General features: G+C 42.2%; 1 protein-coding gene across 10 annotated transcripts in view; it reads left to right on the top strand.

Moving 5' to 3' along the window:
* Positions 1-26,531, top strand: part of KIAA0586 (KIAA0586 ortholog) — a 140,066-nt gene that overhangs the window by 13,491 nt on the left and 100,044 nt on the right. For 9 of the 10 annotated variants that reach the window (XM_048851977.2, XM_075129965.1, XM_075129964.1 and 6 more), the window contains exons 5-13: positions 187-256; positions 2,370-2,544; positions 9,796-10,032; positions 11,162-11,333; positions 13,198-13,386; positions 17,099-17,219; positions 18,947-19,094; positions 20,791-20,832; positions 23,700-23,926. In XM_048851977.2, the coding sequence (XP_048707934.1) occupies positions 187-256; positions 2,370-2,544; positions 9,796-10,032; positions 11,162-11,333; positions 13,198-13,386; positions 17,099-17,219; positions 18,947-19,094; positions 20,791-20,832; positions 23,700-23,926 (1,381 nt within the window). The remainder of the gene's footprint in view (positions 1-186; positions 257-2,369; positions 2,545-9,795; positions 10,033-11,161; positions 11,334-13,197; positions 13,387-17,098; positions 17,220-18,946; positions 19,095-20,790; positions 20,833-23,699; positions 23,927-26,531) is intronic. The other variant, XM_075129961.1, reaches the window with a different exon arrangement.

Here is a 26,531-nt window from a genome sequence, read left to right as displayed (position 1 = left end):
ATAACTTGAAGCTATTACCTGTGAAGAAAACTATTTACACACTGAAATAATGTGGCTTGTGTATTGAGCTGTGATGTACTTTATACCAAATTTCTACATGTTACTGAAATAACTTTGTTTTTACCTTTATAAAATGAGACCTGAAAATTAAATTGACAAAGTGTATATTATATTCTTGTTTCACAGATGATGATATATTTATTTCTCAGTACACTACTGGCGAGAAAGAAGCTTTGCGCGCTGTGTTAAAACAGAGGTAAGTTTGAGCTGTGAATAATGTCTCAGCTGTTCAGTTTCTATTAAGATATGTGGTTCCTGGTTTCCCTGATCCCTCTTAGTAGCACTGGTAAAAGGAAAATGGTTCTTTATTCTCCTCCATTAATATTCCGTTTATACTTGTGGAACTATTTTTTTCAGAACTCATTTTCTGGTTTGAAGTCTATCTGCCCTACAGTGTCTTTACTATTTTGTACAATTATTTTTCTGTAATGCTTTCAAAAACCTTTTGGAAAAATGCCTTCGTGATACAAAAAATGGGGCAGGAATTGTTCTGATTTATTTAGTTCCCAAAGCATGCTAGGCATTTTACAAACAAATAAGGAGATAAGGTCCCTGCCGCTAGCAGCCTTCAACTTGGACTGTTGCCTGGTTACAGTCAAGTCTATACCACAGTCTAGAACTGCATATGTAATTGAATTAGGTGACAGCCAGCTTGTCACCCCATAGTGTGTCATGGTTGCAGTAATACCATAGACAGACCATGCCCTTAATATTACAAACATTAACAAATGGTACCTCTGAAACAAATCTTTATTATCTTGTTGCAATAAAGATTTAAGTAAAATTCTTCAGTGTCAGCTATGTGGTAGAAATGTGTAATTTTTCTTTAAAGGAAGTTTATTGTTGGAGAAGCCATAAATGCCTGTATGAGTGTGACCCAAGGACCTCTTGATGCCAACTGGCAAAGGGCACTGAGGTACATAAGGGTTACAGGAATCCCCTGGGTCTGATATCTACATGCTGGTCCAGCAAAGAATATCATGTAAGGTCTGTAATGAAAGTGTCATACTGGAAATCATAGTCATTGTGAGATGTACGTACAGAAAACATGTGAAGTTACGTATAGATACTAAAAACTATGTTCTTTGGGTCTGAGTTAAGACAGGTCCCCAAAAGATAATCCACATACTCCTGGCAGGGAGATGGGAAGAGATGCTTATCTCACTCTGGCTGGTGATGTGCAAATTAAGTATTGTGTGGTTCTCAATGGATGCCCATTTACAGACCGAGCAAAATACCAATCAATAGATTGTGGAGGTTGCAGGAAAAAACAAAACTAGCAAGAGTTATCCTGTTTAGGAGTAGGACAATGAGCTTCTGAAACTATATCTGGGTGCAGATGAACCCCCAAGTTATCCCTTCGTTCTGTAAGGACAAGTTGCCATTGGAGTCTATCTTATGAGAAGGGATTTCATCCAACGTGACTAAAATGCTTGGAAAAAGACTTTCTTGTAAGGGATAGGGAATGCCTTGTATATTAAGCTTAGTCTGTAGAAAGCATGTTATGATTCCTTTTTGTATGTAACTACTTGTTTCCTGTATTCTCATTCTTTCACTTGAATCACTGTTCTTTGATAATAAATGTATTCTTGTTTTCACTATAAGTAAAGTATTGTGTATTAAGTTAAAAGAAAAGGAGTACTTGTGGCATATTAGAGACTAACCAATTTATTTGCGCATAAGCTTTCATGAGCTACAGCTCACTTCATCGGATGCATTCAGTGGAAAATATAGGGGAGCTGTATGCATCCGATGAAGTGAGCTGTAGTTCACGAAAGCTTATGCTCAAATAAATTTGTTAGTCTCTAAGGTGCCACAAGTACTCCTTTTCTTTTTGCGAATACAGACTAACACGGCTGTTACTCTGAAACCATGTATTAAGTTGATTCTTACAACCTGATTTGTACTATTCCTTTGGAGGTAGCGAATCTAGGAGTTCTGTGAGTGTCCAGTTAAATGGGGGCGGAGCACTTCAGAGGAACATTTGGAAGGCTTGTGGGTTGGTGTGTGTGTTGCTAACCTGTACAGAGAGAGAGTAAGGCCTGCGGAGACCTGGAAGGCAGCTTGTGTTGCCAGAGTCTGGGTGGTTTCAGGGAGGTGCTCCATAGCAGGCACAGACAAGACATCCTCATGCTAAGGGCAGGTGGTGGTGAGGTCCCTCACAATCCTGGGTATCCCTGGAAAACCTCACAATGGCTAATAGTGCTGAAGAAAGGCTAGTTTATGGGGAAGGAGGGAACGGGAACGTTATGCTTGATCAGGAATTGACAAGAATGCCATTCACAGGAAGATATGTTTTGTATTTATAGAACCCAAAACCCTCCTGTATTTAAGGAGGTGAAGGTACAGCTTTTAGAAAACGTATCTACGGAAAAGAAAAAGAGTGCTCAAGATACCAGGTCAGCACACAGCAATATAGATTCAGCTACAACCATCGCGGCAGCCACAGCGGCTGCCATTGCTACAACAGCTCCACTTCTCAAAGTAAGACTTTTTTTGGTAAAATTAGTTCTCTATCAAGTTAAATAGTAGAAATAATAAATAACTCTGAGGTGGCTAGTAGCGAAGCTCCCAATGTCTTTCATTTGTATCCTCTTCATATATGCTCCCAGTCACCTCAATGAACAGCATGGCTCATTGGGTGGGTAGGAGGGGCTGACAAAACGATACAAACACTGGGTGTGTTCAGTGAGATCTGTTCTACGTATTTGTAGGTTTGACTCAAGGGCCTCTTGATGCCCATAGCAGAAGGCACAAGGTACACTGGGGTACAGGGATCTTCTGGATTTACCAGAAGGGGTCACGTAAGATCTCTACTGGAAGTCTGTGTCCCTCTTGTCATCTTAATTATTGTGAGATGTATATACAGAAAATATGTGAGACATTTGTGTGTGTGTGTGTGTTATATATATATATAGAGAGAGAGAGACACACACACACACACACAGAGGTAGCGTGCCTTGAGACAAACATGAAAGGAGGATCTCAGACATCCTGGTTGACAGTGCTGGGGAAAGGACTTGGAGTAAGCTATTCTGTAGGAGTTAGGGGTTTGTCCTGTGAGTGAAGCTGAGGTTCTAGAAAGCATATTATTATTTTGTTTTATGTGTAATCATTTGTTTCCAATATTCTTATTGTCAGTTGAGTCTCAGTTCTTTGATATATTTACAGTGAAAGCAAGAATAAGTTTATCTAAGTGACAGGTTTCAGAGTAACAGCTGTGTTAGTCTGTATTCGCAAAAAGAAAAGGCGTACTTGTGGCACCTTAGAGACTAACCAATTTATTTGAGCATAAGCTTTCGTGAGCTACAGCTCACTTCATCGGATGCATACTGTGGAAACTGCAGAAAACATTATATACACGGAGACCATGAAACAATACCTCCTGCCACCCCACACTCCTGCTGGTAATAGCTTATCTAAAGTGATCACTCTCCTTACAATGTGTATGATAATCAAGTTGGGCCATTTCCAGCACAAATCCAGGTTTTCTTGCTGGAGTCTGGATTTGAAGTTTTTTTGTTTTAAGATAGCGACCTTCATGTCTGTAATTGCGTGACCAGAGAGATTGAAGTGTTCTCCGACTGGTTTATGAATGTTATAATTCTTGACATCTGATTTGTGTCCATTTATTCTTTTACGTAGAGACTGTCCAGTTTGACCAATGTACATGGCAGAGGGGCATTGCTGGCACATGATGGCATATATCACATTGGTGGATGTGCAGGTGAACGAGCCTCTGATAGTGTGGCTGATGTTATTAGGCCCTGTGATGGTGTCCCCTGAATAGATATGTGGGAACAGTTGGCAACGGGCTTTGTTGCAAGGATAGGTTGCTGGGTTAGTGGTTCTGTTGTGTGGTATGTGGTTGTTGGTGAGTATTTGCTTCAGGTTGGGGGGCTGTCTGTAGGCAAGGGCTGGCCTGTCTCCCAAGATTTGTGAGTCATCCTTCAGGATGGGTTGTAGATCCTTAATAATGCGTTGGAGGGGTTTTAGTTGGGGGCTGAAGGTGACGGCTAGTGGCGTTCTGTTATTTTCTTTGTTGGGCCTGTCCTGTATTAGGTGACTTCTGGAAACTCTTCTGGCTCTATCAATCTGTTTCTTCGCTTCCACAGGTAGGTATTGTAGATGTAAGAATGCTTGATAGAGATCTTGTAGGTGTTTGTCTCTGTCTGAGGGGTTGGAGCAAATGCGGTTGTATCGCAGAGCTTGGCTGTAGACAATGGATCGTGTGGTGTGGTCAGGGTGAAAGCTGGAGGCATGTAGGTAGGAATAGCGGTCAGTAGGTTGCCAGTATAGGGTGGTGTTTATGTGACCATTGTTTATTAGCACTGTAGTGTCCAGGAAGTGGATCTCTTGTGTGGACTGGACCAGGCTGAGGTTGATGGTGGGATGGAAATTGTTGAAATCATGGTGGAATTCCTCAAGGGCTTCTTTTCCATGGGTCCAGATGATGAAGATGTCATCAATATAGCGCAAGTAGAGTAGGGGCGTTAGGAGACGAGAGCTGAGGAAGCATTGTTCTAAATCAGCCATAAAAATGTTGGGCATACTGTGGGGCCATGCAGGTACCCATAGCAGTGCTGCTGATCTGAAGGTATACATTGTCTCCAAATGTAAAATAGTTATGGGTAAGGACAAAGTCACAAAGTTCAGCCACCAGGTTAGCCGTGACATTATCGGGGATACTGTTCCTGACAGCTTGTAGTCCATCTTTGTGTGGAATGTTGGTGTAGAGGGCTTCTACATCCATAGTGGCCAGGATGGTGTTATCAGGAAGATCACCGATGGATTGTAGTTTCCTCAGGAAGTCAGTGGTGTCTTGAAGGTAGCTGGGAGGGCTGGTAGCGTAGGGCCTGAGGAGGGAGTCTACATAGCCAGACAATCCTGCTGTCAGGGTGTCAATGCCTGAGCTGATGGGACGCCCAGGATTTCCAGGTTTATGGATCTTAGGTAGTAGATAGAATATCCCAGGTCGGGGTTCCAGGGGTGTGTCTGTGTGGATTTGATCTTGTGCTTTTTCAGGAAGTTTCTTGTGCAAATGCTGTAGTTGCTTTTGGTAACTCTCAGTGGGATCATAGGGTAATGGCTTGTAGAAAGTGGTGTTGGAGAGCTACCGAGCAGCCTCTTGTTCATATTCCGACCTATTCATGATGACAACAGCACCTCCTTTGTCAGCCTTTTTGATTATGATGTCAGAGTTGTTTCTGAGGCTGTGGATGGCATTGTGTTCTGCACGGCTGAGGTTATGGGGCAAGTGATGCTGCTTTTCCACAATTTCAGCCCGTGCACGTCGGCGGAAGCATTCTATGTAGAAGTCCAGTCTGCTGTTTCGACCTTTAGGAGGAGTCCACCTAGAATCCTTCTTTTTGTAAGTGCTGTATGTTAAGCAGATTAATGATTCTGAGTTGGATCTTGTAAGCTGATGTTTGCTATACCCTTAGGAGAAGAGAATCTAAGAGTTCGGTGAATGTTCAGTGGATCAGACGTTGGGTACTCCAGAGGGATGCTCTGAGGACTCAGGGGTTGGTGTGTACCTGTTGCTAACCTTTACAGAGAGCATGACACTTGCAGAAGCCTGGAAGGCAACTTGTTTTGCCAGAGGCTGTTGGAATCAGGGAGCTGATCCACAGCAGGCACAGACAGGATTCCCTCATGGTAAGAGCAGGTGGTAGTGAGGTGCCTCACAGCCCTGGGTACCCTGGGAAGTGTCACAGTAGATGTTGTGCGATGTTGTGCAGTACGTAGTGAATAGGATGGGAGAAAGCCCATGTTTGATAGATTACGCTGCTGTTTATAGATCCCCTTTGGTGTAGCTTTAACTTTTTGTCTATCGTGTAAATCTTCTTAATAAAAACTAGGTGGCCAAAACTTTAGACAAAACACCGCATCTGTAATTCAAATGTGGCTGTGCCTGGTTGGTCAGTCTATCAATGTTCAAGCCAGAAAGAAGGAACTTTGCCTAACTTCTTATTGAGATGTAACTCTATTTTGCAGAATCCAAAAAAGAGAGGTCAGGTTTGTGTTAACTGGAGAATACAATGATAAATGAGGTTTGATTCCGGTGAATTTCTGTAGAGTCAAGAGGCAGTTTTCATCTGGTATCTCAAAAAGAGACACTGGTCAGTCTTCTTACTGCTCATTTAAAAAACCTCCAGCATGCAGTCAACATAATGTGTATAGCAGTTTCCTGAAGATCAGAGTTCACACACAGGTGTGCTCTAGATAGCATGGGAGAGAAGCAAGATGATTTTGGGGTTAAGGTACTGGATTGGGACTCAGGAGATGTAGGATCAATTCCCACCTCTGCCACAGGCTTCCTGTGTGCCCTTGGGCAAGTTACTACATTTCTCTGTGCCTCAGTTCCTTATTTGTGAAAATAGGGATAGTACCTGTAGGGTTCATGTAGGGGCCAGGAGGCCTAGTAGGCAGGCCATGACTCAGTCTCTAGAGTCCTGTGGCAGCGGGAGGGGGAGGTTTATCAAGCAATATGAAGCCCTGGCAACCAAGTCAATCTGTCTTTCTCTGGATTGCCCCTGATCAGTCTAAGGTGGAGGGAAGGGTAGGGAAACCCAGGCCCACCCTTTCCACTGACTGTCAACCCAGGGCCTAAGTGGGGAGGAGTGGGAATTGTTTCTGCCCCCTCTAGCTGATATCCAGATCAGCCTACCCTGGGCCACTTCATACCCACCGCCCGGTGTTCTCTTCAGTTTGGGGCATGGCCACAGCCCTCTGCTTCATTCCTCACAGAGGATTATTCAAACAGTCTCAGCAATTCAGATAGTTTGTCAGACCTTCCCAGTCCTCCCTTTTCAGTGTCCTATGATTTTAGCCTTGCCGCCCATTTCGGCGTTACCCACGGTCTAGGTCCTTCCTCTGTGGATTCCTGTGTTCCAGAAGGTACTAACTGGCTTTCTTCCTGTAGATAGCCTCTCCTTCACTCTCTCCCCACTTGATTGCCACCGTCCCATTGTAAGCAGGTCTTCCATTTGGAGCATGCTCTGCAGCTGCTGAGGGGCAGGGCCTTCTTGGTCCAGTTCCATCACCGCTTTAGTCTTAAGGAGGGGTCTGCAAACCCCCGCACAGTACCTCATAGGTGTTGTGAGGGTAAAATCAGTAATGTTTGAGGTGCTTAGATATGGCGGTGATGGAGGGTCATATAAGCACGTAGATACTTACCTGGTTTTCTTACTTCTGATTTATATATCTCGGGCCTCTGGGGAATCAGGTGTCTGTTGACTTTGCAGATCTTTATCTGCCCCTGAAATAATTCTGTCTTATTAGGCGTTACTATCTGCCAGCAACCATTCTACACCTGCTGGGAGTGTAATTATATCTTTTTTTTTTGCCAGGGCCTCTGAAATCAGGGCATGGCTTCAGAAACCAAGGCAAAAGAGGAGACACAGGATCTCCCAGAAGAACAATGGGGACAGTAACACTATTTAATTCAATGTCATTTGGTGGTAATAGTGTCCCAGCTTGTCTATGAATGTAGACTTCTGAGCGGCAAAACACTGGTATCATGCCCTCTATAAATATATCAGAGGGATAAATACTGGAGAGGGAGAGGAATTATTTAAGCTCAGCACCAATTGTGGACACAAGAACAAATGGATATAAACTGGCCACCAGGAAGTTTAGACTTGAAATTAGATGAAGGTTTCTAACCATCAGAGGAGTGAAGTTTTGGAATAGCCTTCTGAGGGAAGCAGTGCGGGCAAAAGATCTATCTGGCTTTAAGATTAAACTCGATAAGTTTATGGAGGAGATGGGATAACATGATTTTGGTAATTAATTGATCTTTAAATATTCATGTTAAACAGGCCTAATGGCCTGTGATGGTATGTTAGATGGGGTGGGATCTGAGTTACCCAGGAAAGAATTTTCTGTAGTATCTGGCTGGTGAATCTTGCCCATTTGCTCAGGGTTTAGCTGATCGCCATATTTGGGGTCGGGAAGGAATTTTCCTCCAGGGCAGATTGGAAGAGGCCCTGGAGGTTTTTTGCCTTCCTCTGTGGCACGGGTCACTTGCTGGAGGATTCTCTGCTCCTTGAAGTCTTTAAATCACGATTTGAGGACTTTAATAGCTCAGACATAAGTGAGAGGTTTTTCGCAGGAGTGGGTGGGTGAGATTCTGTGGCCTGCGTTGTGCAGGAGGTCAATGGTTCCTTCTGACCTTAGTATCTATGAATCTATGCACTTTTCCTGTACAGCCCAATCTGACATTCATAAATCTGCCTCTGTGATCCATGAGTGCCTGCATAACAATGGAGTGGTACTCTTTGTGGTTTATGTACTCGTGTGCTTCTTGAGGAGGGCAAATTATGGGCACCTGAATGCCATCAATGGCCCCCCCAGTCAGGAAACCCCATTCTCTCAAAGTCAGCCATTACCTTTGGAATATCTTTAATGCCAGCCACTTTGGGGTAACCCACATGCCTGTTTGCTTCAGTTACCTCTGCCACCACTTTACCCACGGTCGACTTTCTAACTCCAAACTGTTTGCCAATGGACCTCTAGCAGTCTGGAGTAGCCAGCTTCCAGACAGCTATAGCAGCCCACTTCTGGACTGCCAAGAATGACCTCAGATGTGTCTCTTTACGCTGGGGGATGCGGGCAAGTTGCTCACAAAGCTCCAGAAATGTGGCTTTCTTCATGCAAAAGTTCTGGACCCACTGCTGGTCATCCCAAGTATGCATGATGTTGTGGTCCCAACAGTCTGTGCTTGCGGCCTTGCACCAGAAGCAGTGGCCTACATAGGGACATAAGCAGCAATGAGAATCATACTGAGCAGCAAGATTGAACAGGGATGGATTACAGTCTCACGTGGATCCCCCTGCCAGGGCAGGGCCCTCTCTCATCTTCTCTTGTGTTCCAAGCAGCGGATCCTGGTCTCAGCTCCTTTGCCTACTGGGCACTGCTATGGGGTGGATCCTAATGGCTGTGCATTGTCTGTGCCACCCACTCTCCCTGCGAGTTGGACAGGAAGCAACTGTGCAGCAGTCTTGGTCTGTAGCTGAGTGTGGGGCGAGGCAACCCCAATCCCTGTTCTAGGCTGGGCTGGACGAACTGCAACGGATGATGAGACAGTAACCCTGTGAGCAGGTGTGACCTTGGCAGGGAGGTGGAAGTGAGAATTCCTGCTTCTGCCTCCCTGCTGTTGGGAAAATGGCAGCATTTGGAGCAGAGGGGGAAAAAGACTCTGCAGCTACGTATATGCTGTTAAATTCAAACACCCATGGCGCTGCTGTGAATTTTTTTTTAGAAAAACAAACCCACAGTTTTCTCAGGGTGATAATTATATGCTATAGTTTTGGGGTTTTTTGCCAATGAGAGTTAACGTAAAGATTGGTTTAACATAAAAAGAAAGTCTGTAGCAATCTGATAATGTTGGGTACTGCCTATTTTAAGGGATGTTTTTGTTCATTTTATTTGGGTAAAATGTGGCTTGGCACTAATGAACACTAACTTTTTAATGCTGTATTTATCTTTGGAAAGGTTCTCTTGTGGCGTTAAATCATCCCAAATCAGGACTATTATTATTTGTATCTTTTGAAGAAAATATAGATGCCAAAAAGTGTGTGATGTGATGGTGGGGGAGGAATATTGGGAACAAACAGGAATGGCATTAATACCTACTTCCTCTTGCCTCAGGTTTCAAACTCAAGAGTTTTAAAAATGTATAACTATACTTCTCTTTGAACTATATAGAGAGTCTAATTTTTTTTTCCTCAGGTTCAAAGCGATTTGGAAGCAAAAGTTAACTCTGTTTCAGCATTACTCAATAAACTCCAGGAGACGGACAAGCAGCTGCAACGCGTTGCAGAACAGCAAACAAATATAAAGACTCAACAACAGGAGAGATCCCGTTGTCATGACAAGGTCAACGAACTTGAAAAACAGATGAATGTGTTCATGGAACAGCGGATTCAGCATCTTGAAAAGTTACAACAGCAACAAATACATATTCAGGTACCTGCATAGAAATATAGAGCTTCTTGCTGTTTCTTTGCCTCTGTGTCTTGGCGTTAGTTATACTGAAGTTTGTTGTTAAATTTCTTTAATTGAGTAAAGCTGCAACAGTACTTTCACATGTATGAGATTGTTATTGTGCCCATATGTCTATGCTAGGGAGATTAGTTTGGTGGCTTTTTACCTGTCTAAGCAGTTAAAATTGCAGAGGAGAATGTGTGGTATAGGACAGAGAGGTTTTATGACCTAGTTCCAGAGAGGGAGGATGATCCAGTGGTTAGTGAGGTTAGTGGTTAGCCTAGACCTGGAGAATGGGATTCAAATTCTTGCTCTGCCACAGACTTCCTGTTTGACCTTGAGCAAGTCACTGGGCTTCTCTGTTTTAGTTCTTCATCTGTAAAATGGGGATAACAACACTTCCTTACCTCATAGGGGTGTTGTGAAGATAAATACATTAGATTGTGAGGCCGTTGGATACCACTGTCATGGGAACAAGTACAATAGATTGTTTGGGAAGCTTTCAACTTAATAACAGTGCTGTCAGGCATGTGTGTATGTGATTGTAGCATAGATAGACATACCTGAGCTCACTTTAATCTGCAGTGGATCTGCATCAGTGTGCATTTCGGTGAAGACTAGCCCTGTGAGTAATTACCCACAGTTCCGGATGGGTTTGAACAGCCTGTACTGAAGTGTGTGTTGCCATAGCTTCACTGTTCCACTACCCGGGCTAGCTAGATTAAAGCTAAATTGAGTATGTCTACCTGAGCTGTAATCACACTCTGCGATTGCAGAATAGACATACCCTAAGAATTTGGGGAAAAAATCCCTCTTATCCTACTGTCTGTTTTTTGGGAACCAGCTAGAATGGGAATACTTATTCCTCCCTGTTTTGTTTTGTTTTTTTGGGGGTGGGGTGGGGGGGAGATTCCTATAAGTCAGTTTTGTTTTATTCTACCTTTCAAAACAATGAGGAAGTATTAGTTTTCTTAGCCCTCTGCCTATGATTTTTCCACCAGATTCCAGTTAGAACAATTATATTACATATTTGCTTGTTCAGTTTGTTAAATAGCTATAATTCCTTTCTTTTCTTTTTTTTTTAATTAACTTTGTACCATTTGTCTCTTAGTCTCATCTCATTAGCTCTGCAATCAACACAGGTGGTTTCCAACCAGTTAATTTACCATCTTCCAATTTGGTGGCAAAGCATTCTACCAACCCAGAGCTACAGCAAGCACTTACCAGCCAAGTCTCTTCATGTCACAGGAATTTATTCTCTACCAACTCTGTGCCCACCCAAGGTGAATAATTCAGTTAATATAGATATTCAGTTTTATTTCTGTCTTAATCTTGCTTTTGTAAAATTTAGGACCACGTATTACTAAGGGATAACAAATATTTTTGCACAACTGATATTATCTTCTTTAATACAGTGCGTAAGACATAAACTAAAAACATTTATATCAAATTAAAGTGAGATTTTGGAGTTTAGTGGATACTTATGCTCACCCAACTGATTATGTTTGAGAGGCCCAAGACTGTTCTATAAAAGAGAGTGAATGTGGAAACTTGTACACTGCCCGATCATGCTGTACCTTGCCCTGGACTCTTGCTAGGGTTTGTCTGCCCTGGGTGTGAAATCTCCCAGGATACAATCTGGACTGTGGAATCACTGTGCTCCCTTAATTCTTCAGCCTAGGTCTTCTCTTACACTGCTATGCTAGTGAAAAGTAGCCCCTCCAGGCTTTGCTTTCACGCAGCCATCAGCATGTAAGGCACACCCAGCTAAGTAACATGAATGTTCTCCTAGCCACTCCTGAACTGTAAGCAGGAAGACACCTGCAAATCCCCTCAGCCTTGCACCACAGAAATGTGCATCTTACACTGCTCAAGATTGCCTTGGACAGAGCAAGCTCATAAGTCCATCGTTACGTTAATTAACTATAGAAAGAAAGATTTTAAGTGATAATCGATACAGGCATACGGTCAGAATTGGTTACAAAAAGAAGTGAAATGATAAAATCGCAATATAATTCCTAAACTTTACCAAGTTAAGTAAAATTTGAAGCAAACAGCTTTTCTCGCCCCTCTGGATGTTGCTGGCAGTTCAGTTCTTCGTACACAGCCTGGATACCCTCCCCAGTTGGGACCAATCTCCCCAGTTCAAAGTCTTTCAAGCAATCTTATTTCATTAGAGGTGGGGAAAGAGAGAAGTAATGCCATTTTCTCTTATTTTATACCCTCCTCCTCTCCTTGAGGAGCAACTCCCCCACCCCCCCGCCATGCCCTCCTCTCCCCCTGCTGGGGTATAGACAGAGCAGTCTCCTATGTATGTGAGATTCAAAGCGTGTCTCAGATGAATTGTAAATTTCTTGCTCGCACCTTCTGTGTACAAGACATTTGAGATTACATGCAAGAACTTTGTTATTTCTGAGGAGCTGGTCTGTGGGCATTTCCCAGACTCCCAAAAAGCTGAGTAACAAAGTAAACATAGCGAAATCTCATAACTCCATATACAATGATGATACACACATGCTAACATGATAATAATGTTCAGTCGCTCATGAGTTTTCAAGTGATACCTCACAAGGCATACTTTGTACAAAATATATAACCATATAAAAATGGTAAATAAGGCAGTTACAGGGGGTTATTTTGAAGTACGCTGTATCACACTAGGGCTGGAAAGTGTAATTTCCAGCTTGGGTAGAGGCACCTGCGCTGGCTCTGGTTGACCTAGCATGTTAAAAATACAAGTGTAGCTGTGGCAGCGTGAGCTGAGAGAGGGGCTAGCCGCCCCGAGTAAGATCCCGTCCGAGCCTCAGGTATGGACGTAGGTGCCTAGCCCCTGCTGCAGCTTATGCCGCAGCAGCTGCATTTCTGTTTTTAGTGTGGATCCCAGCTGCATCAGAGCTAACATGGGGCGTCTACTTGAGCTGGGAACAACACCTTCCAGCTCCAGTACAGACATACGCCACTTACTTTTTTCAATACCAAAGTTACTACCTGTTTTTAAAAAAAATTTCTTGCTAATGGAAATTTTTTGTATTTCTGTGGGGATTTTTTAAACTTCTGTTTGCTTTTGAAGAGTTTTTTGAAAAGGAAACCAATCTTATAACTTCAGATTTAAAAACAAATTGTTCGTTTTTTTCCCCTGAATTTAAGCGTATTCAAGTCAATTTGGAAATTATGGCGTTCGTACACAGAAATCACCTCTGAAGACACCAGCTCCTCGGAGATATGCTCCTGTACCTGTATCAAAAGACATGAAAGTTTCACAGAAAATTTCAAAGAAAGAGAGACCTATAGCAGAAAAGGAAAATGTGCCCAAATCAGCATATGGAACTGTTGTGGGTAAGAGTCAGAGGAAAGTTCAGAAATAGCCTTCCTTTGTCCCTTTGCTGATACAGGCATGGCCAGTGGCTATTATTGCCTGTATCATCTTCATGTTCTCTGAAGACAGTCCTTATTGGATTACCTGAATCTAGGTATACACATTCAAATGTTCTAAAAATGTGTTGGTGAAAGGTTAGTGCTGGCAGTAAATGAACGACTCCCGGAGTTCAAGGCAGTACTGTTAATGAACACTCTGGATGAGCTTCCCCACCATCTTGCCATTGCACTTTGACCCTAACATTAAATATCCAAGTAACTAATGAAGGGTTGTTGTCAAGTTGGAGTCAGGTGTTGAGTGGAGTCTGTTCTGTGTCCAAAAGTATTTAATATTTTCATGTTCGACTTGAAGGATGAAGTGGTGAGTGTGGTATTTAATGGCCCTATACGTTACTCCTTACTCAGGCAAAACTAGTGACTTCTGAGTAAGGAATGTTGAAGGGAGCCCAAAACGTGCAAGATAAACACCTTAAAGGTCTTTCAGACACTTGAGAAGATAGGATTAAAGTGCAGTTCAGCCTTCATTTACAGTGGTAGAATGAGCTTAAATAAAATGCAGTAAAGTCAAGTGTAAGGTGGTTTGTGTAGGAATGCAGTATCATACCCACAAATATTGAATATGGGAGTACTGGCTAGGTCAGAAGAGTTACAATGGTAGATAAATTGAACATTGTCACAAAAGGCAGATGGAATACAGGATTGCATTAATAAAAACAAGAGTATGTTGAACAAAGGAGGTGTTTAACAGCCCTACTTGGTACTGACTTGGCAGCCCAGAATTCAGTTTTCAGCACCATATTTAAAAAGCACAAACATCAGGTTAAGTTTGAGTGATATTTGAGGACACCTTAAATAATCCAGCCCTTGCACTCTTACCCTGTGGACAAAATGCTTGTCTGTCACTTGGTTACCTCCTGCTTAGATTACTGGAACCTTCTCTCTGACCCTCAGATTTCCCTCTTGCTCCTCTCCAGTCCATACAGAATGGCCCTGGCTAAAATAATCTTTCTTGCCCGCTTCTTGGACCATGTCACTCCATCTTTGAATCCTTTTCCTGGCTTCTTACCTTCTGTATCAAAATGAATCTTCTCATCATTCATCCCTGACTACATCTCTGTTCTCATTGTTTATTATTTTCTTACAAAAAGAAAAGGAGTACTTGTGGCACCTTAGAGACTAACCAATTTATTTGAGCATAAGCTTTCATGAGCTACAGCTCACTTGAGGTCTAAGGTGCCACAAGTACTCCTTTTCTTTTTGCGAATACAGACTAACACGGCTGTTACTCTGAAACCTATTTTCTTACATGTGCTCGGTGTTCCACCAGTTAATTCCACTTCCCTTCTCCCTTTCTGCACTTTTCCATTCCCTATCCTGGTGTATATTTCTATATTTCTCTTCAAGTCTCTCAGATCGCTTCTGGAGAGCATCAAAAAGTAACCCACATCAATAAAAATGCACCCACTATAAAATGGAATTTAAAAATTCCCAAATGGTCCAAGACCAAATGTTTCTCTGAGTCTGGTTGTTGTGGCATTGGCAGTGTGAGTGGTGGTTGTCTTACTGTTTAGACTTATAAGACTCTCAAATGTTAGGGTCTGGAGACATTCTGAGGGTTTGTGTACAATACAAAGGCTTTGCTGAAATAGCTATACTAGGAAAATGACTCTTGCCAGTATAAGTTGTGTTGACATGGTTGTTTATGCCATCATGTTTGTCAGGGGTTTGATTTTCATTTATTTATTTAACACTCATAACTAACATAGCTGTGCCAGCAAAGCTTTGTAGTATAGACTTGGCCTGAGGGCCCCATCTCTAAATAAACCCATATTAAATAAAATACACTTATTCACTGGTCTCGTGAAAACTGTTTGTTTCCTTTGCCATGTGTTGTATGGCTTCCAATCTTAGTTTGTTCCTGTTTGTTATTCCTCTCATCTCACTGTTGCATAGGAGTCATAAATAAAATAACAAGTATACCTGAATGTTTTTTAGGCATAGCATGTTCTTTGGTGCTGTAAAAGTGCATTAGTGATTATCTTTGTGGATTTCATGGAGGAAGGGTGATGTTCCAGAGGACTTGAGAAAGGCAAATATAGTACCTATATTTGAAAAGGGGGGAACAAAGAGGAGCCAGGGAATAAGAGATCAGTCAGCCTAACTTTAATGCCTGGAAAGATACTGTAACAAATGATTAAGCAATAAATTTGGGAGTATCTAGAGGATAATAGGGTGATAAGTAACAGCCAACAAGGATTTGTCGACAATAAATCATGCCAAACCAATCTAATTTCCTTCTTTGACAGGGTTACTTACCTAATGGATGGGGATAAGTATTAGACACAATATATTCTGATTTTAGCAAGGCTTTTGACACAGTCCCACATAACATTCTCATAAGCAAATAGGGGAAATGGGTTCTAGGTGAAATTACTATAAGGTGGGGGTCCAACTGGTTGAAAAACCATACTGAAAGAGGAGCTTGGTTCACTGTCAAACTGGGAGAACGTAACTACTCGGATCCCCCCCCAGCATCTGTCCTTGGGGCTGGTACTATTCAATATTTTCATCAATAACTTTGGATAATGAAATGGAGAGTACACTTATAAAATTTGTGGATGACACCAAGCTTGGAGGTGTTGCAAGCACTTTGGAGGACAGGATTAGAATTCAAAAGGACATTGTTGAATTGGAGAATTGGCCTGAAATCAACAAGATTAACTCAGTAAAGACAAGTGGACAGTACTACAGTTAGGAATTAAAAACAAACACTCAACTATAAAATGAAGAATAATTAGCTGGGCAATAGTATTGCTGAAAAGGATATAGGGTTATAGAGGATCAGAAATTGAATATGAGCCAACAGCATGATGCAGTTGTGAAAAAGACCACTATTCTGGGTATATTAACAGGAGTGTCCTCACAGGAAGAAATTGTTCCATCTTACTTGATGCTGGTGAGGCCTCAGCTGTAGTACTGTGTCCAGTTCTGGTTGCCACTATTTGAGAACAATGTGGACAAATTGGAGAGAGTCCAGATGAAAGCAACAAAAATGATAAAAGGTTTAGAAAACCTGACCTATAAGGAAAGATTAAAAAAACTGGGCCTGTTTAGTCTTGAGAAAAGAAGACTGACTAAGGACCTGATAACAGTCTTCAAATATGTCAAAGGCTGTTATAAAGAGAATGGTAAGCTGTTGTTCTCCACGTCCACTGAAGGTAGGACAAGAAGTAATGGGCTTAATGCAGGAAATGTGGTTTAGGTTAGATATTAGAAAAAACCTTCTATCTTTAAGGATTGTTAAGTACTAGAATAGGTTACCACAGAATGTTGTAGAATTCTTATAATTGGAGGTTTCGAAAAACCGTTTGGGCAAACACCTGTGAGGGATGATCTAGGTATACTTGACTTTGCCTCATCATGGGGGAGAGAAAGGGGGGCTGGACTAGATGACCTCTCGAGGTCCCTTCCAGTGCTATGTTTCTATGATTCTATGATTTTTAAAACCAAATTGATAAATAGTTTCCATTGCAATATTCTCATAAATCTAGTTAAATATTGTATAGTGGTTATTTTTTTAAATGAATGAAATATTTATTTCTTGAAATGAAAATAAGCCACTTAAATGTATTAAATATGCTTAATAATGTTGTTTATGTTTTTCCTACTGTAGGTGGAGGGAGACTTCTGGAGCAGATTCTGAATTCTCAAGAAACTCCATTGAGACAAACTGAGTCTTCTGAGAAGTCATCATTAAACAATACCAAAATGGCCTGGCATTCTGAGAGAGAGTGGTAAGTAAATGTGACTGAATCAGAAGTTCATATAGACTTTTTATTTTTAAAATGACTTAGGTATGTGCCAGACAGTGGTTCTCAACCAGGGGTACGTGTATCCCTGGGGTTATTCAGAGGTCTTCCAGGGGATACTTAACTCATCTAGATGAATGTTTCTCTGGGGGTTGCAGGACAGGTTTATGGGGTTGCAAGCACAGGGCCAGCATTAGGGGGTGGCAAGCAAGGCAATTGCCCAGGGCCTCACACCAGAGGGGGCCCTGTGAAGCTAAGTTATGTGCTTCAGCCCCAGGTGGCGGGCCTTCGGCTTCAGACAAGGCTCATAAGTGAAAAACGAGGTAATGTATCACACTGAATGTAAGTACAATATTTGTAATCCATATCTATTTATTTTATAATTATATGGTAAAAATGAGAAAGGCAGCAATTTTTCAGTAATAGTGTGCTGTGACACTTGTATTTTTATGTCTGATTTTGTAAGCAAGTAGTTCTTCAGTGAGGTGAAACTTGGGGTACGCAAGACAAATCATACTCCTGAAAGGGGTACAGTAGTCTGGAAAGGTTGAGAACCACTCTATTATAGGTAGGAGATGCACTAGAGCAGTGGTTCTCAACCTGTTTACCATTGTGGGCTGCATATGCAGCTCTCTGTGTTATGTGGACCACATCCACACAATATATACACTACCTGTATGGCTCTGAGGATGTCACATGGGCCACAACTGTGTGCTGATTGGACCACGGGTTGAGAACCACTGCCTGGGCCTTGGGTCTGACCAAGATGTGCTTGGTGCAGAACCCAAAAAGGGGAAGCAAAGGTGGCTTTATACTGCTGTTGTGCTTCCATGATCTCCAGGGCTGCTAAGGGCTTGTTTTTACAACAGCATGAGGAACCTTAGGACAGCTGTAAGTAATGATGGCTGGTAACCACTCTCTGAAAGGGCTCACTGGAGCACAACAGCACTGTGGGTGATCTCCCTTCTTCTGGGTATATTCCCTGTGTTGTAGAGGGCTGGAAGGTAGTGGCTTAGAGCCAGTGACATTGGCAGTGTTCCAATGGGGAGTTACCCATGCCAATGGAATTCTCTGTTTTCCAGTTAGGGTAGCTTTTGGCCGCTTTGCATGAAGGTGTTTTATCAGAAACTGCTAATCTGGTTCATATACTGTCTTAAAAATAATGTATGGATATTCTTTTAAACTGCATCTAGAGGGAAAATGTAACTATTAGTGTAGTCAGTTTCTAAGCCTCAGAACAGGTCAGGAAATTTTATCCTTCCTGTCTGAAGACCCCTCCTCCAGATTACCCTTTTGTTGTCATGATTTCACTACATTTTTACATATTACACTGATGGCTTGAACATGTAATCTGGGGGGGGGGAAGCACTTTGCACCATATTCTCATTTAATTAACAGTGAAATTCTACCTTAAATTCAGATTGAAATAATTGAAGTAACGTTGGAAAATTGAGAAACTTTTCACTTTGGAAATTAATTAATCACTGCTATTTTTCTGTCTCGTTCCTGATAGTGTAAATACTGTAACTATTAAACAAAGGAAGCAATATAATTGGCCAAGGCCTCTGGGAGAAGAAGCAATTTCCTTTCTATGTAAAGGTCTGATACTTGTGCAAAGTTCAAGTCCATGTTAAAATTCTCAAATTAGAAGCTAGTTGTTTCTAAAGTCAGTCAGGAAGCTGTGAGATTTTAGTAATATGTAATCTTCTCAGCAGGCCTGCTGCCCTGCGAACTGACTCAATCCCTGCCTTTGAAGGCCCCCTCCAAGATTACAATTCAATTAATAAAACAGTGAAGAAAGCGGAAGATGTGCTTCAAGATCTTGGCCAGCTGAAAAAAGAAATGCATGGCATGCTACAGGTAAAGTGAGTGACCATATTGTTGGAATGACTAACCATTTCAATAAGAAAAATAAGCAAATGTAAGCAGAATTATGGTATCTGGTACCAACAAAGATTGGCCTTGCTTCCAACTCTCCAAACAGAAGTATGTTTACTTACTGCAATTGGCTGAAAATTGTAACCTGCTAGTCTGAAAAGGGTTCTGGGTCTGGGATATAATTATCTCCCAGTAAACATACATTTGTATCTGGATTATAAAGCCACTATGTTACTTTACCAAAGCAGTAACTTAAAAAATCCAGTCTACACAGTAATAGTATTAGTAAAAAACTTTTTCTTCAAAGTTTTTTAAATGTTTTGATTTTGAAATGCTGCTTTCTGCTGTCCTCTCTTCTCTCCCCCAGTACTCTAGCTGCAGACCTGATTGTGCCATTCACATTTTGGAGAGAAAAGTCTTTGGGTTATTGCATTTCTTAAATGTGGGGGATGATTTTAAACCAGTCCTTTTCCCACCTTGTCAGCTGTTTCTTATGGTAAAATAGTCCAATTTCCAAAGTGCTACCCGGGGCGCCGTTATTTGCATGTTTCTTCTGCTGCTGAGCTAGTCCCTTTTACTGAAATGGGTCTCTGCTGGCAGCAGTGAAGATTAGTCACTGACTTTTAAAAATGAAGACACTTTAGCTATTTATGTGTAGTTAATATTTTATTTATGAAACCTAGATGAAACAATTTAGTGGCTGTACAGAGCTAAGATGTCTTAAATGGAAAAAATATCTAGTGCTATGTCTATAGTGCTACGGCTTTGGAGCTACATCAGCATCAGAAGGTCTGAGCTAATGGTGACAGCATTATCTGTGGAACAGAGTAGACTAGCTCTACTCTCGCCGTACTTTGGAAATATTGGAGCACTTGCCTTAAAAGGACCAAAGAGGAGAAAGGGATGGCAGGTTAAACAAGGGCAAGGGGTGAAAGAATCTCCTCTATTTAATTAGTGGAAGAAGCAAAGACACGCACAGATACCCTTCAGGCTTCCTCTGTGTAGTGTTTGTAGCAAATCAGCTTAACAGTTTAGAAAGAAAAGTCAGCTGGAAGACAGATGACAATTTTAGCAGAGATGGAGTTGAGGTGGTTGGGGGGGTGGGGAATAGGCAGTGTTGAGAAGCCAGTGGTAGGTAGATTTGCAGACACGGAAGATGTAAGAGGAAAAGAAGAGTTTGGGCTCAAACATGATTCCAGCTTAGAAAATGTAGAGAAATAGAAAGTCTGAGACAGGAAAGCATGGTCCCATAGTTAGGGCACAACCCTAGAACTTGGGAGACCCAGGTTCAATTCTTTGCTTTGCAACAGACAGGCTGACCTTGGGAAAGTCACTTTGCCTTTCTGTGCCTCAGTTCCCCATTTGTAAAATGGGAATAAATAGCTCTCCTCTACCTAATGGGGGTGTTGTGAAGATAAAGACATTAAATATCGTGAGGTGCTCAGATATTCTGGTAATGAGGGCCACATAAGTACCATAGACAGATAGGTGAGATGAAAGAAATGGAGTTGTGCTTGAGGATGCTCCTCTTGTCCAAGAGAAGCATGCTGAGACATCATGCAACCTATTTTAACTAGACTTTTTATTCACCTAACTTCTAAATACTAAATTTAATTCTGATAGATACTTATGGTTGAAGTTTCAAAGGACCTTTTTCTATCTTTATGTTTTTTTTCAGGAAGCAAAGGCATGGAAATCAGACATGAATGATTTTGTTAAGGTATAGTGAGATTTTTTTAAATTTAATTTATAGAAACTCTGTTTCTTCCTTTATCTTCATCTTTTTCAAAAGGTGTCTGTTGCATTCAGAGCAAGTAGTCCAAAGTAGGGTTTGAGTAGTTCTGTGACTTTTTGATATTCTGTTTTAGTGAAATATACTTGGGAAAACAGATTATAAATGCTGCCCCCCCTAACTCTATATCAGGCGGACTGCTAATGTAATAACTGTTTTGTGCTCTGTGTGTGTGTATATAAATACACCAAAGCTAAATTCCTGATGTTACACCTTTTCACTAATTTCAGATGTTTTATTGAGCATGTATTTTAACCTTGGCTTTTGTCTTAAATTAAAATTTACATAAAGGTGATAGATAATTTGTAGTATACCCATTCCTCCCCAAGCAGTATCAAGCCCCATGTACTGAACCATTGGTCTCTCTCTTGTTTTGTCAAGCAAGAGACTTTTTCCAAAGCAGCACTCCACCATCAGCAGCTGCTCTATGAATGCCACCAACAACCTTGAATTGTTCTCACTATGTCCCACGGCAATCTGTCTTCCAAGCAATCGTCATGTTCCCCACTCATTCAGTTCTTCTTGTAGCTCTGCAAATATGTCAAGATTGTGCACCCTGTGCTTGCAGTGGTCACGACAGTAGTGCAGAACTGTGCAGGATCCATGCTTCTGTCCGAGATGGCAGACAACAAGGAAGGCCACATGGATTTGAGGGATTTTGAAAAAAAGACATGAAAATTATGAAATATAAATAACATTATGGGGTGGAGACAGTTGTAAACTGGGAAGTTGACTCCATGCTCCCAGTCACCCCTGCACAATTCATTTTGACCCCATGATGCATTGCCAGAACTTCCCAAAAGACAGTGTGCTGGACAGTGACGAGTTGCAAAGTGGGATAGCTACCCATGGTGCACTGTGCTCTGCACGAGTACAAGCACTGCTGGTGAGTATGTTACTCTGGGGGAATTCTGCGCATCTGCGGATGCGCAGAATTCCTCTGACTCGCATAATTTTGTATTTTTCCGCATAAAAAAACATTTTGCCTAAGAAGTGCTGTGGTTCCGCCTTTTGCCCACCAGAGGCCGCTGTGGTTCCAGAACAGCCAGCTGCGTTCATTCCCACTGTTCTAGCACCACAACAGCCTCTGGTAGGCAAATGGCAGAACTGCAGCACTTCTTAAGCAAAATGTATTTTATGCAGGAAAATACAAAATTCTATGCCCAATGCTGCAGAATTCCCCCAGGAGTAGAAATTCATCACAGCTCCCTGCCCACAGAGCCAGGTTAGGACAGAGTGGTGCACACAGGGCTGCTGGGTTCACAGACTGGAGTTCAGAATGGCTAGTGCGGGGGACAAACTGGAGCATGAGCTCAGGAGCTAGCGGGGTGATGGCGTTGAGCCTGGGGCAGGGAAGGGGGGCTGCAGAGACCCATGGGGACAGGGGCAGACATGCCTGACTGAATGGGAGAAGCTTGGGATCAGCCAGGGTCTGCATGTGGGAGGCTTCCCAACACCCTAACAATCCCCCGCTCTCGCCCGCAAGAAAAACCCCACCTACTCCCAACACCATTCAGGTTCACTCCGAGGCTCCTTCCCTCTCCCTCAACTCCTCTGTTATCCCTGACTCCCCCAAGCCTTTTCACTGCTTCTGACAGGTGCAGGAAATACAGTTCTGTATTGTAATTTAAATGAATTACACAACATTCTGTATTAATATGCCTTGTAAGAAATCCATTGGTCAAAAAAAATTACCAGAATCTTATTTTTTTTTGGTCTGTATTGTTACAGACATACATGCTGACAGAGTCTTTGAAATAAATTACCAAAATAAATGAAACTGGCATGATTATATTGTGTTGCTTTTAAAAATAAAATATGCAGAATTTTCAAATGTTGTGTGCAGAATTTTTATATTTTTTGGCACAGAATTCCCCCAGGAGTAGTATGTGCACCACTGATACAAGGAGCCAAGTATGCAGGCGCACAAGCGATGTACTAACTGCCGCAGCTAGATGCTTACATAACTTGAGTCAACATAAGTTTCTAGTGTAGACGTGGCCTAAGAAATGGCCAGGGGTCACTTTAGCTGGTCATTAGCATGTCCAGAAGAGCATTGTTATCTGCCTGCGTCTCTTCCGCACCTCTTTTCTTGGAGATCAAACGTCATCTTTTGTGTAGTTCCAGACAAGAGCATGAGACCCGTAATTGTTCCAGTCTCTGTGTTCTTGTGCGTTGGTGTCCTTTGTGTTCATACTTAATGGTTTAATTACTAATTTTCTTTTTAATTTGGTGAAATGTTTTGCAAATTAAATGGCTTTTAATAGTTTTTTCAGTATTTCTTATAAAGAAGTAAACATCAGTGGCATATAGTGCTACTGAGTCATGTAGTGCTATGTTACCTGGTATTCCTTAGGACCAGATTGATTTCAGTGGGAGGTATGTGCCTTTATCTGGAGGCAGAAATTAATCCCTATTCTTTTAAAATTAATTATGCTTTAATGCTGTTGTACAGAGAGATTAACATGTGATTTCTACTCTTTAGATTTAATGGTTTCATCTTTTTCACATGCTATATTGCTTTCATATTTTATCAGCATTGTGACTCAGATGTGGTATATTATACTTCAATGTTTGTCAAGTTTCAGATCTCCTTCCATTTGTTTAACTATTGGCCCTAACTTTGCAAGACACCGATCTCTCTTTAGTTTAGGCTTCAAGTCAATGCCAGTTGCTCTCCACCTTAGATTGGACCTTAGAATTGATGGTAGATCAACAGTAAATCAGATTAATGTACTCTGTTTAGAAAAATGATTTAGTATGTTAAAATAATAATTGTTTTTCTTAAATTTTAGCCGACAAACCCTGTTGTTGCACCTAGTTTTGCTGAATGTCCTCAGGTCTCCAAGCCATCTATTCTTCAGACAGTTAAAGCACCAAAATCCGTGTTGAAGGATGCTGAAAGGATTTTAAGAGGTGTACAAAACAATAAAAAAGTCCTCGAAGAAAATTTGGAAGCCATTATTCGTGCAAAAGATGGAGATGCCATGTATACCTTTATTAATGCTTTGACTACAAACAGGTGGGAATTTCATTTAATCTTCCATGCTGCTACCCACTCTACTCAACTCATATTATTAGTTAAAAAGTATGGACCTGGTTTAGAGCTGAAGTGAAGGCAGCTATACAAAATAAAATAACATAGAATCATAGAATATCAGGGTTGGAAGGGACCTCAGGAGGTCATCTAGTCCAACCCCCTGCTCAAAGCAGGACCCATACCCAATTAAATCATCCCAGCCAGGGCTTTGTCAAGCCTGACCTTAAAAACTTCTAAGGAAGGAGATTCTACCACCTCCCTAGGTAACGCATTCCAGTGTTTCACCACCCTCCTAGTGAAAAAGATTTTCCTAATACCCAACCTAAACCTCCCCCACTGCAACTTGAGACCATTACTCCTTGTCCTGTCCTCTTCTATCACTGAGAATAGTCTAGAACCATCCTCTCTGCAACCACCTCTCAGGTAGTTGAAAGCAGCTATCAAATCCCCCCTCATTCTTCTCTTCTGCAGACTAAACAATCCCAGTTCCCTCAGCCTCTCCTCAGAAGTCATGTGTTCCAGACCCCTAATCATTTTTGTTGCCCTTCGCTGGACTCTCTCCAATTTATCCACATCCTTCTTGTAGTGTGGGGCCCAAAACTGGACACAGTACTCCAGATGAGGCCTCACCAATGTCGAATAGAGGGGAACGATCACGTCCCTCAATCTGCTCGCTATGCCCCTACTTATACATCCCAAAATGCCATTGGCCTTCTTGGCAACAACGGCACACTGCTGGCTCATATCCAGCTTCTCGTCCACTGTCACCCCTAGGTCCTTTTCCGCAGAACTGCTGCCTAGCCATTCGGTCCCTAGTCTGTAGCTGTGCATTGGGTTCTTCCATCCTAAGTGCAGGACGCTACACTTATCCTTATTGAACCTCCTCAGATTTCTTTTGGCCCAATCCTCCAATTTGTCTAGGTCCCCCTGTATCCTATCCCTGCCCTCCAGCTTATCTATCACTCCTCCCAGTTTAGTATCATCCGCAAATTTGCTGAGAGTGCAATCCACACCATCCTCCAGATCATTTATGAAGATATTGAACAAAACGGCCCCAGGACCGACCCTTGGGGCACTCCACTTGACACCGGCTGCCAACTAGACATGGAGCCATTGATCACTACCCGTTGAGCCCGACAATCTAGCCAACTTTCTACCCACCTTATAGTGTGCATTCATCCAGCCCATACTTCTTTAACTTGCTGACAAGAATACTGTGGGAGACCGTGTCAAAAGCTTTGCTAAAGTCAAGAAACAATACATCCACTGCTTTCCCTTCATCCACAGAACCAGTAATCTCATCATAGAAGGCGATTAGATTAGTCAGGCATGACCTTCCCTTGGTGAATCCATGCTAACTGTTCCTGATCCCTTTCCTCTCATGTAAGTGCTTCAGGATTGATTCCTTGAGGACCTGTTCCATGATTTTTCTGGGGACTGAGGTGAGGCTGACTGGCCTGTAGTTCCCAGGATCCTCCTTCTTCCCTTTTTTAAAGATTGGCACTATGTTAGCCTTTTCCCAATCATCTGGGACTTCCCCCGTTCGCCACGAGTTTTCAAAGGTAATGGCCAATGGCTCTGCAATCACAGCCGCCAATTCCTTTAGCACTCTTGGATGCAACTCGTCCGGCCCCATGGACTTGTGCATGTCCAGCTTTTCTAAATAATCCCTAACCACCTCTTTCTCCACAGAGGGCTGGCCATCTACTCCCCATGTTGTGAAGCCCAGCGCAGCAGTCTGAGAGCTATCCTTGTTAGTGAAGACAGAGGCAAAAAAAGCATTGAGCACATTAGCTTTTTCCACATCCTCTGTCACTAGGTTGCCTCCCTCATTCAGTAAGGGGCCCACACTTTCCTTGGCTTTCTTCTTGTTGCCAACATACCTGAAGAAACCCTTCTTGTTACTCTTGACATCTCTTGCTAGCTGCAGCTCCAGGTGCGATTTGGCCCTCCTGATTTCATTCCTACATGCCCGAGCAATATTTTTATACTCTTCCCTGGTCATATGTCCAACCTTCCACTTCTTGTAAGCTTCTTTTTTATGTTTAAGATCCGCTAGGATTTCACCGTTAAGCCAAGCTGGTCGCCTGCCATATTTACTATTCTTTCGATGCATCGGGATGGTTTGTCCCTGTAACCTCAACAGGGATTCCTTGAAATACAGCCAGCTCTCCTGGACTCCTTTTTCCTTCATGTTAGTTCCCCAGGGGATCCTACCCATCCGTTCCCTGAGGGAGTCGAAGTCTGCTTTTCTGAAGTCCAGGGTCCGTATCCTGCTGCTTACCTTTCTTCCCTGTGTCAGGATCCTGAACTCAACCAACTCATGGTCACTGCCTCCCAGATTCCCATCCACTTTTGCTTCCCCCACTAATTCTTCCCTGTTTGTGAGCAACATACTGGGCAACATATGGAAAAAAGGGGAAATTGATAGTAATGAATATAAATCAGAAGCTAGGGATTGTAGAAAATTGATAAGGGAAGCAAAGGGACATATGGCAACATCTGTGGCTGGCAGAGTTCAGGAAAATAAAGAGGTTAAGTATACAAGGGGGGAAAAAATGCCAGCAATGGCATTAGTCCACAACTA

This window comes from Caretta caretta, chromosome 6, assembly GCF_965140235.1.
Source record: "Caretta caretta isolate rCarCar2 chromosome 6, rCarCar1.hap1, whole genome shotgun sequence".
NCBI lineage: Eukaryota > Metazoa > Chordata > Testudines > Cheloniidae > Caretta > Caretta caretta.
The sequence above is the reverse complement of the archived record's forward strand: the minus strand, read 5'-3'. Positions and strand labels throughout refer to the sequence as shown.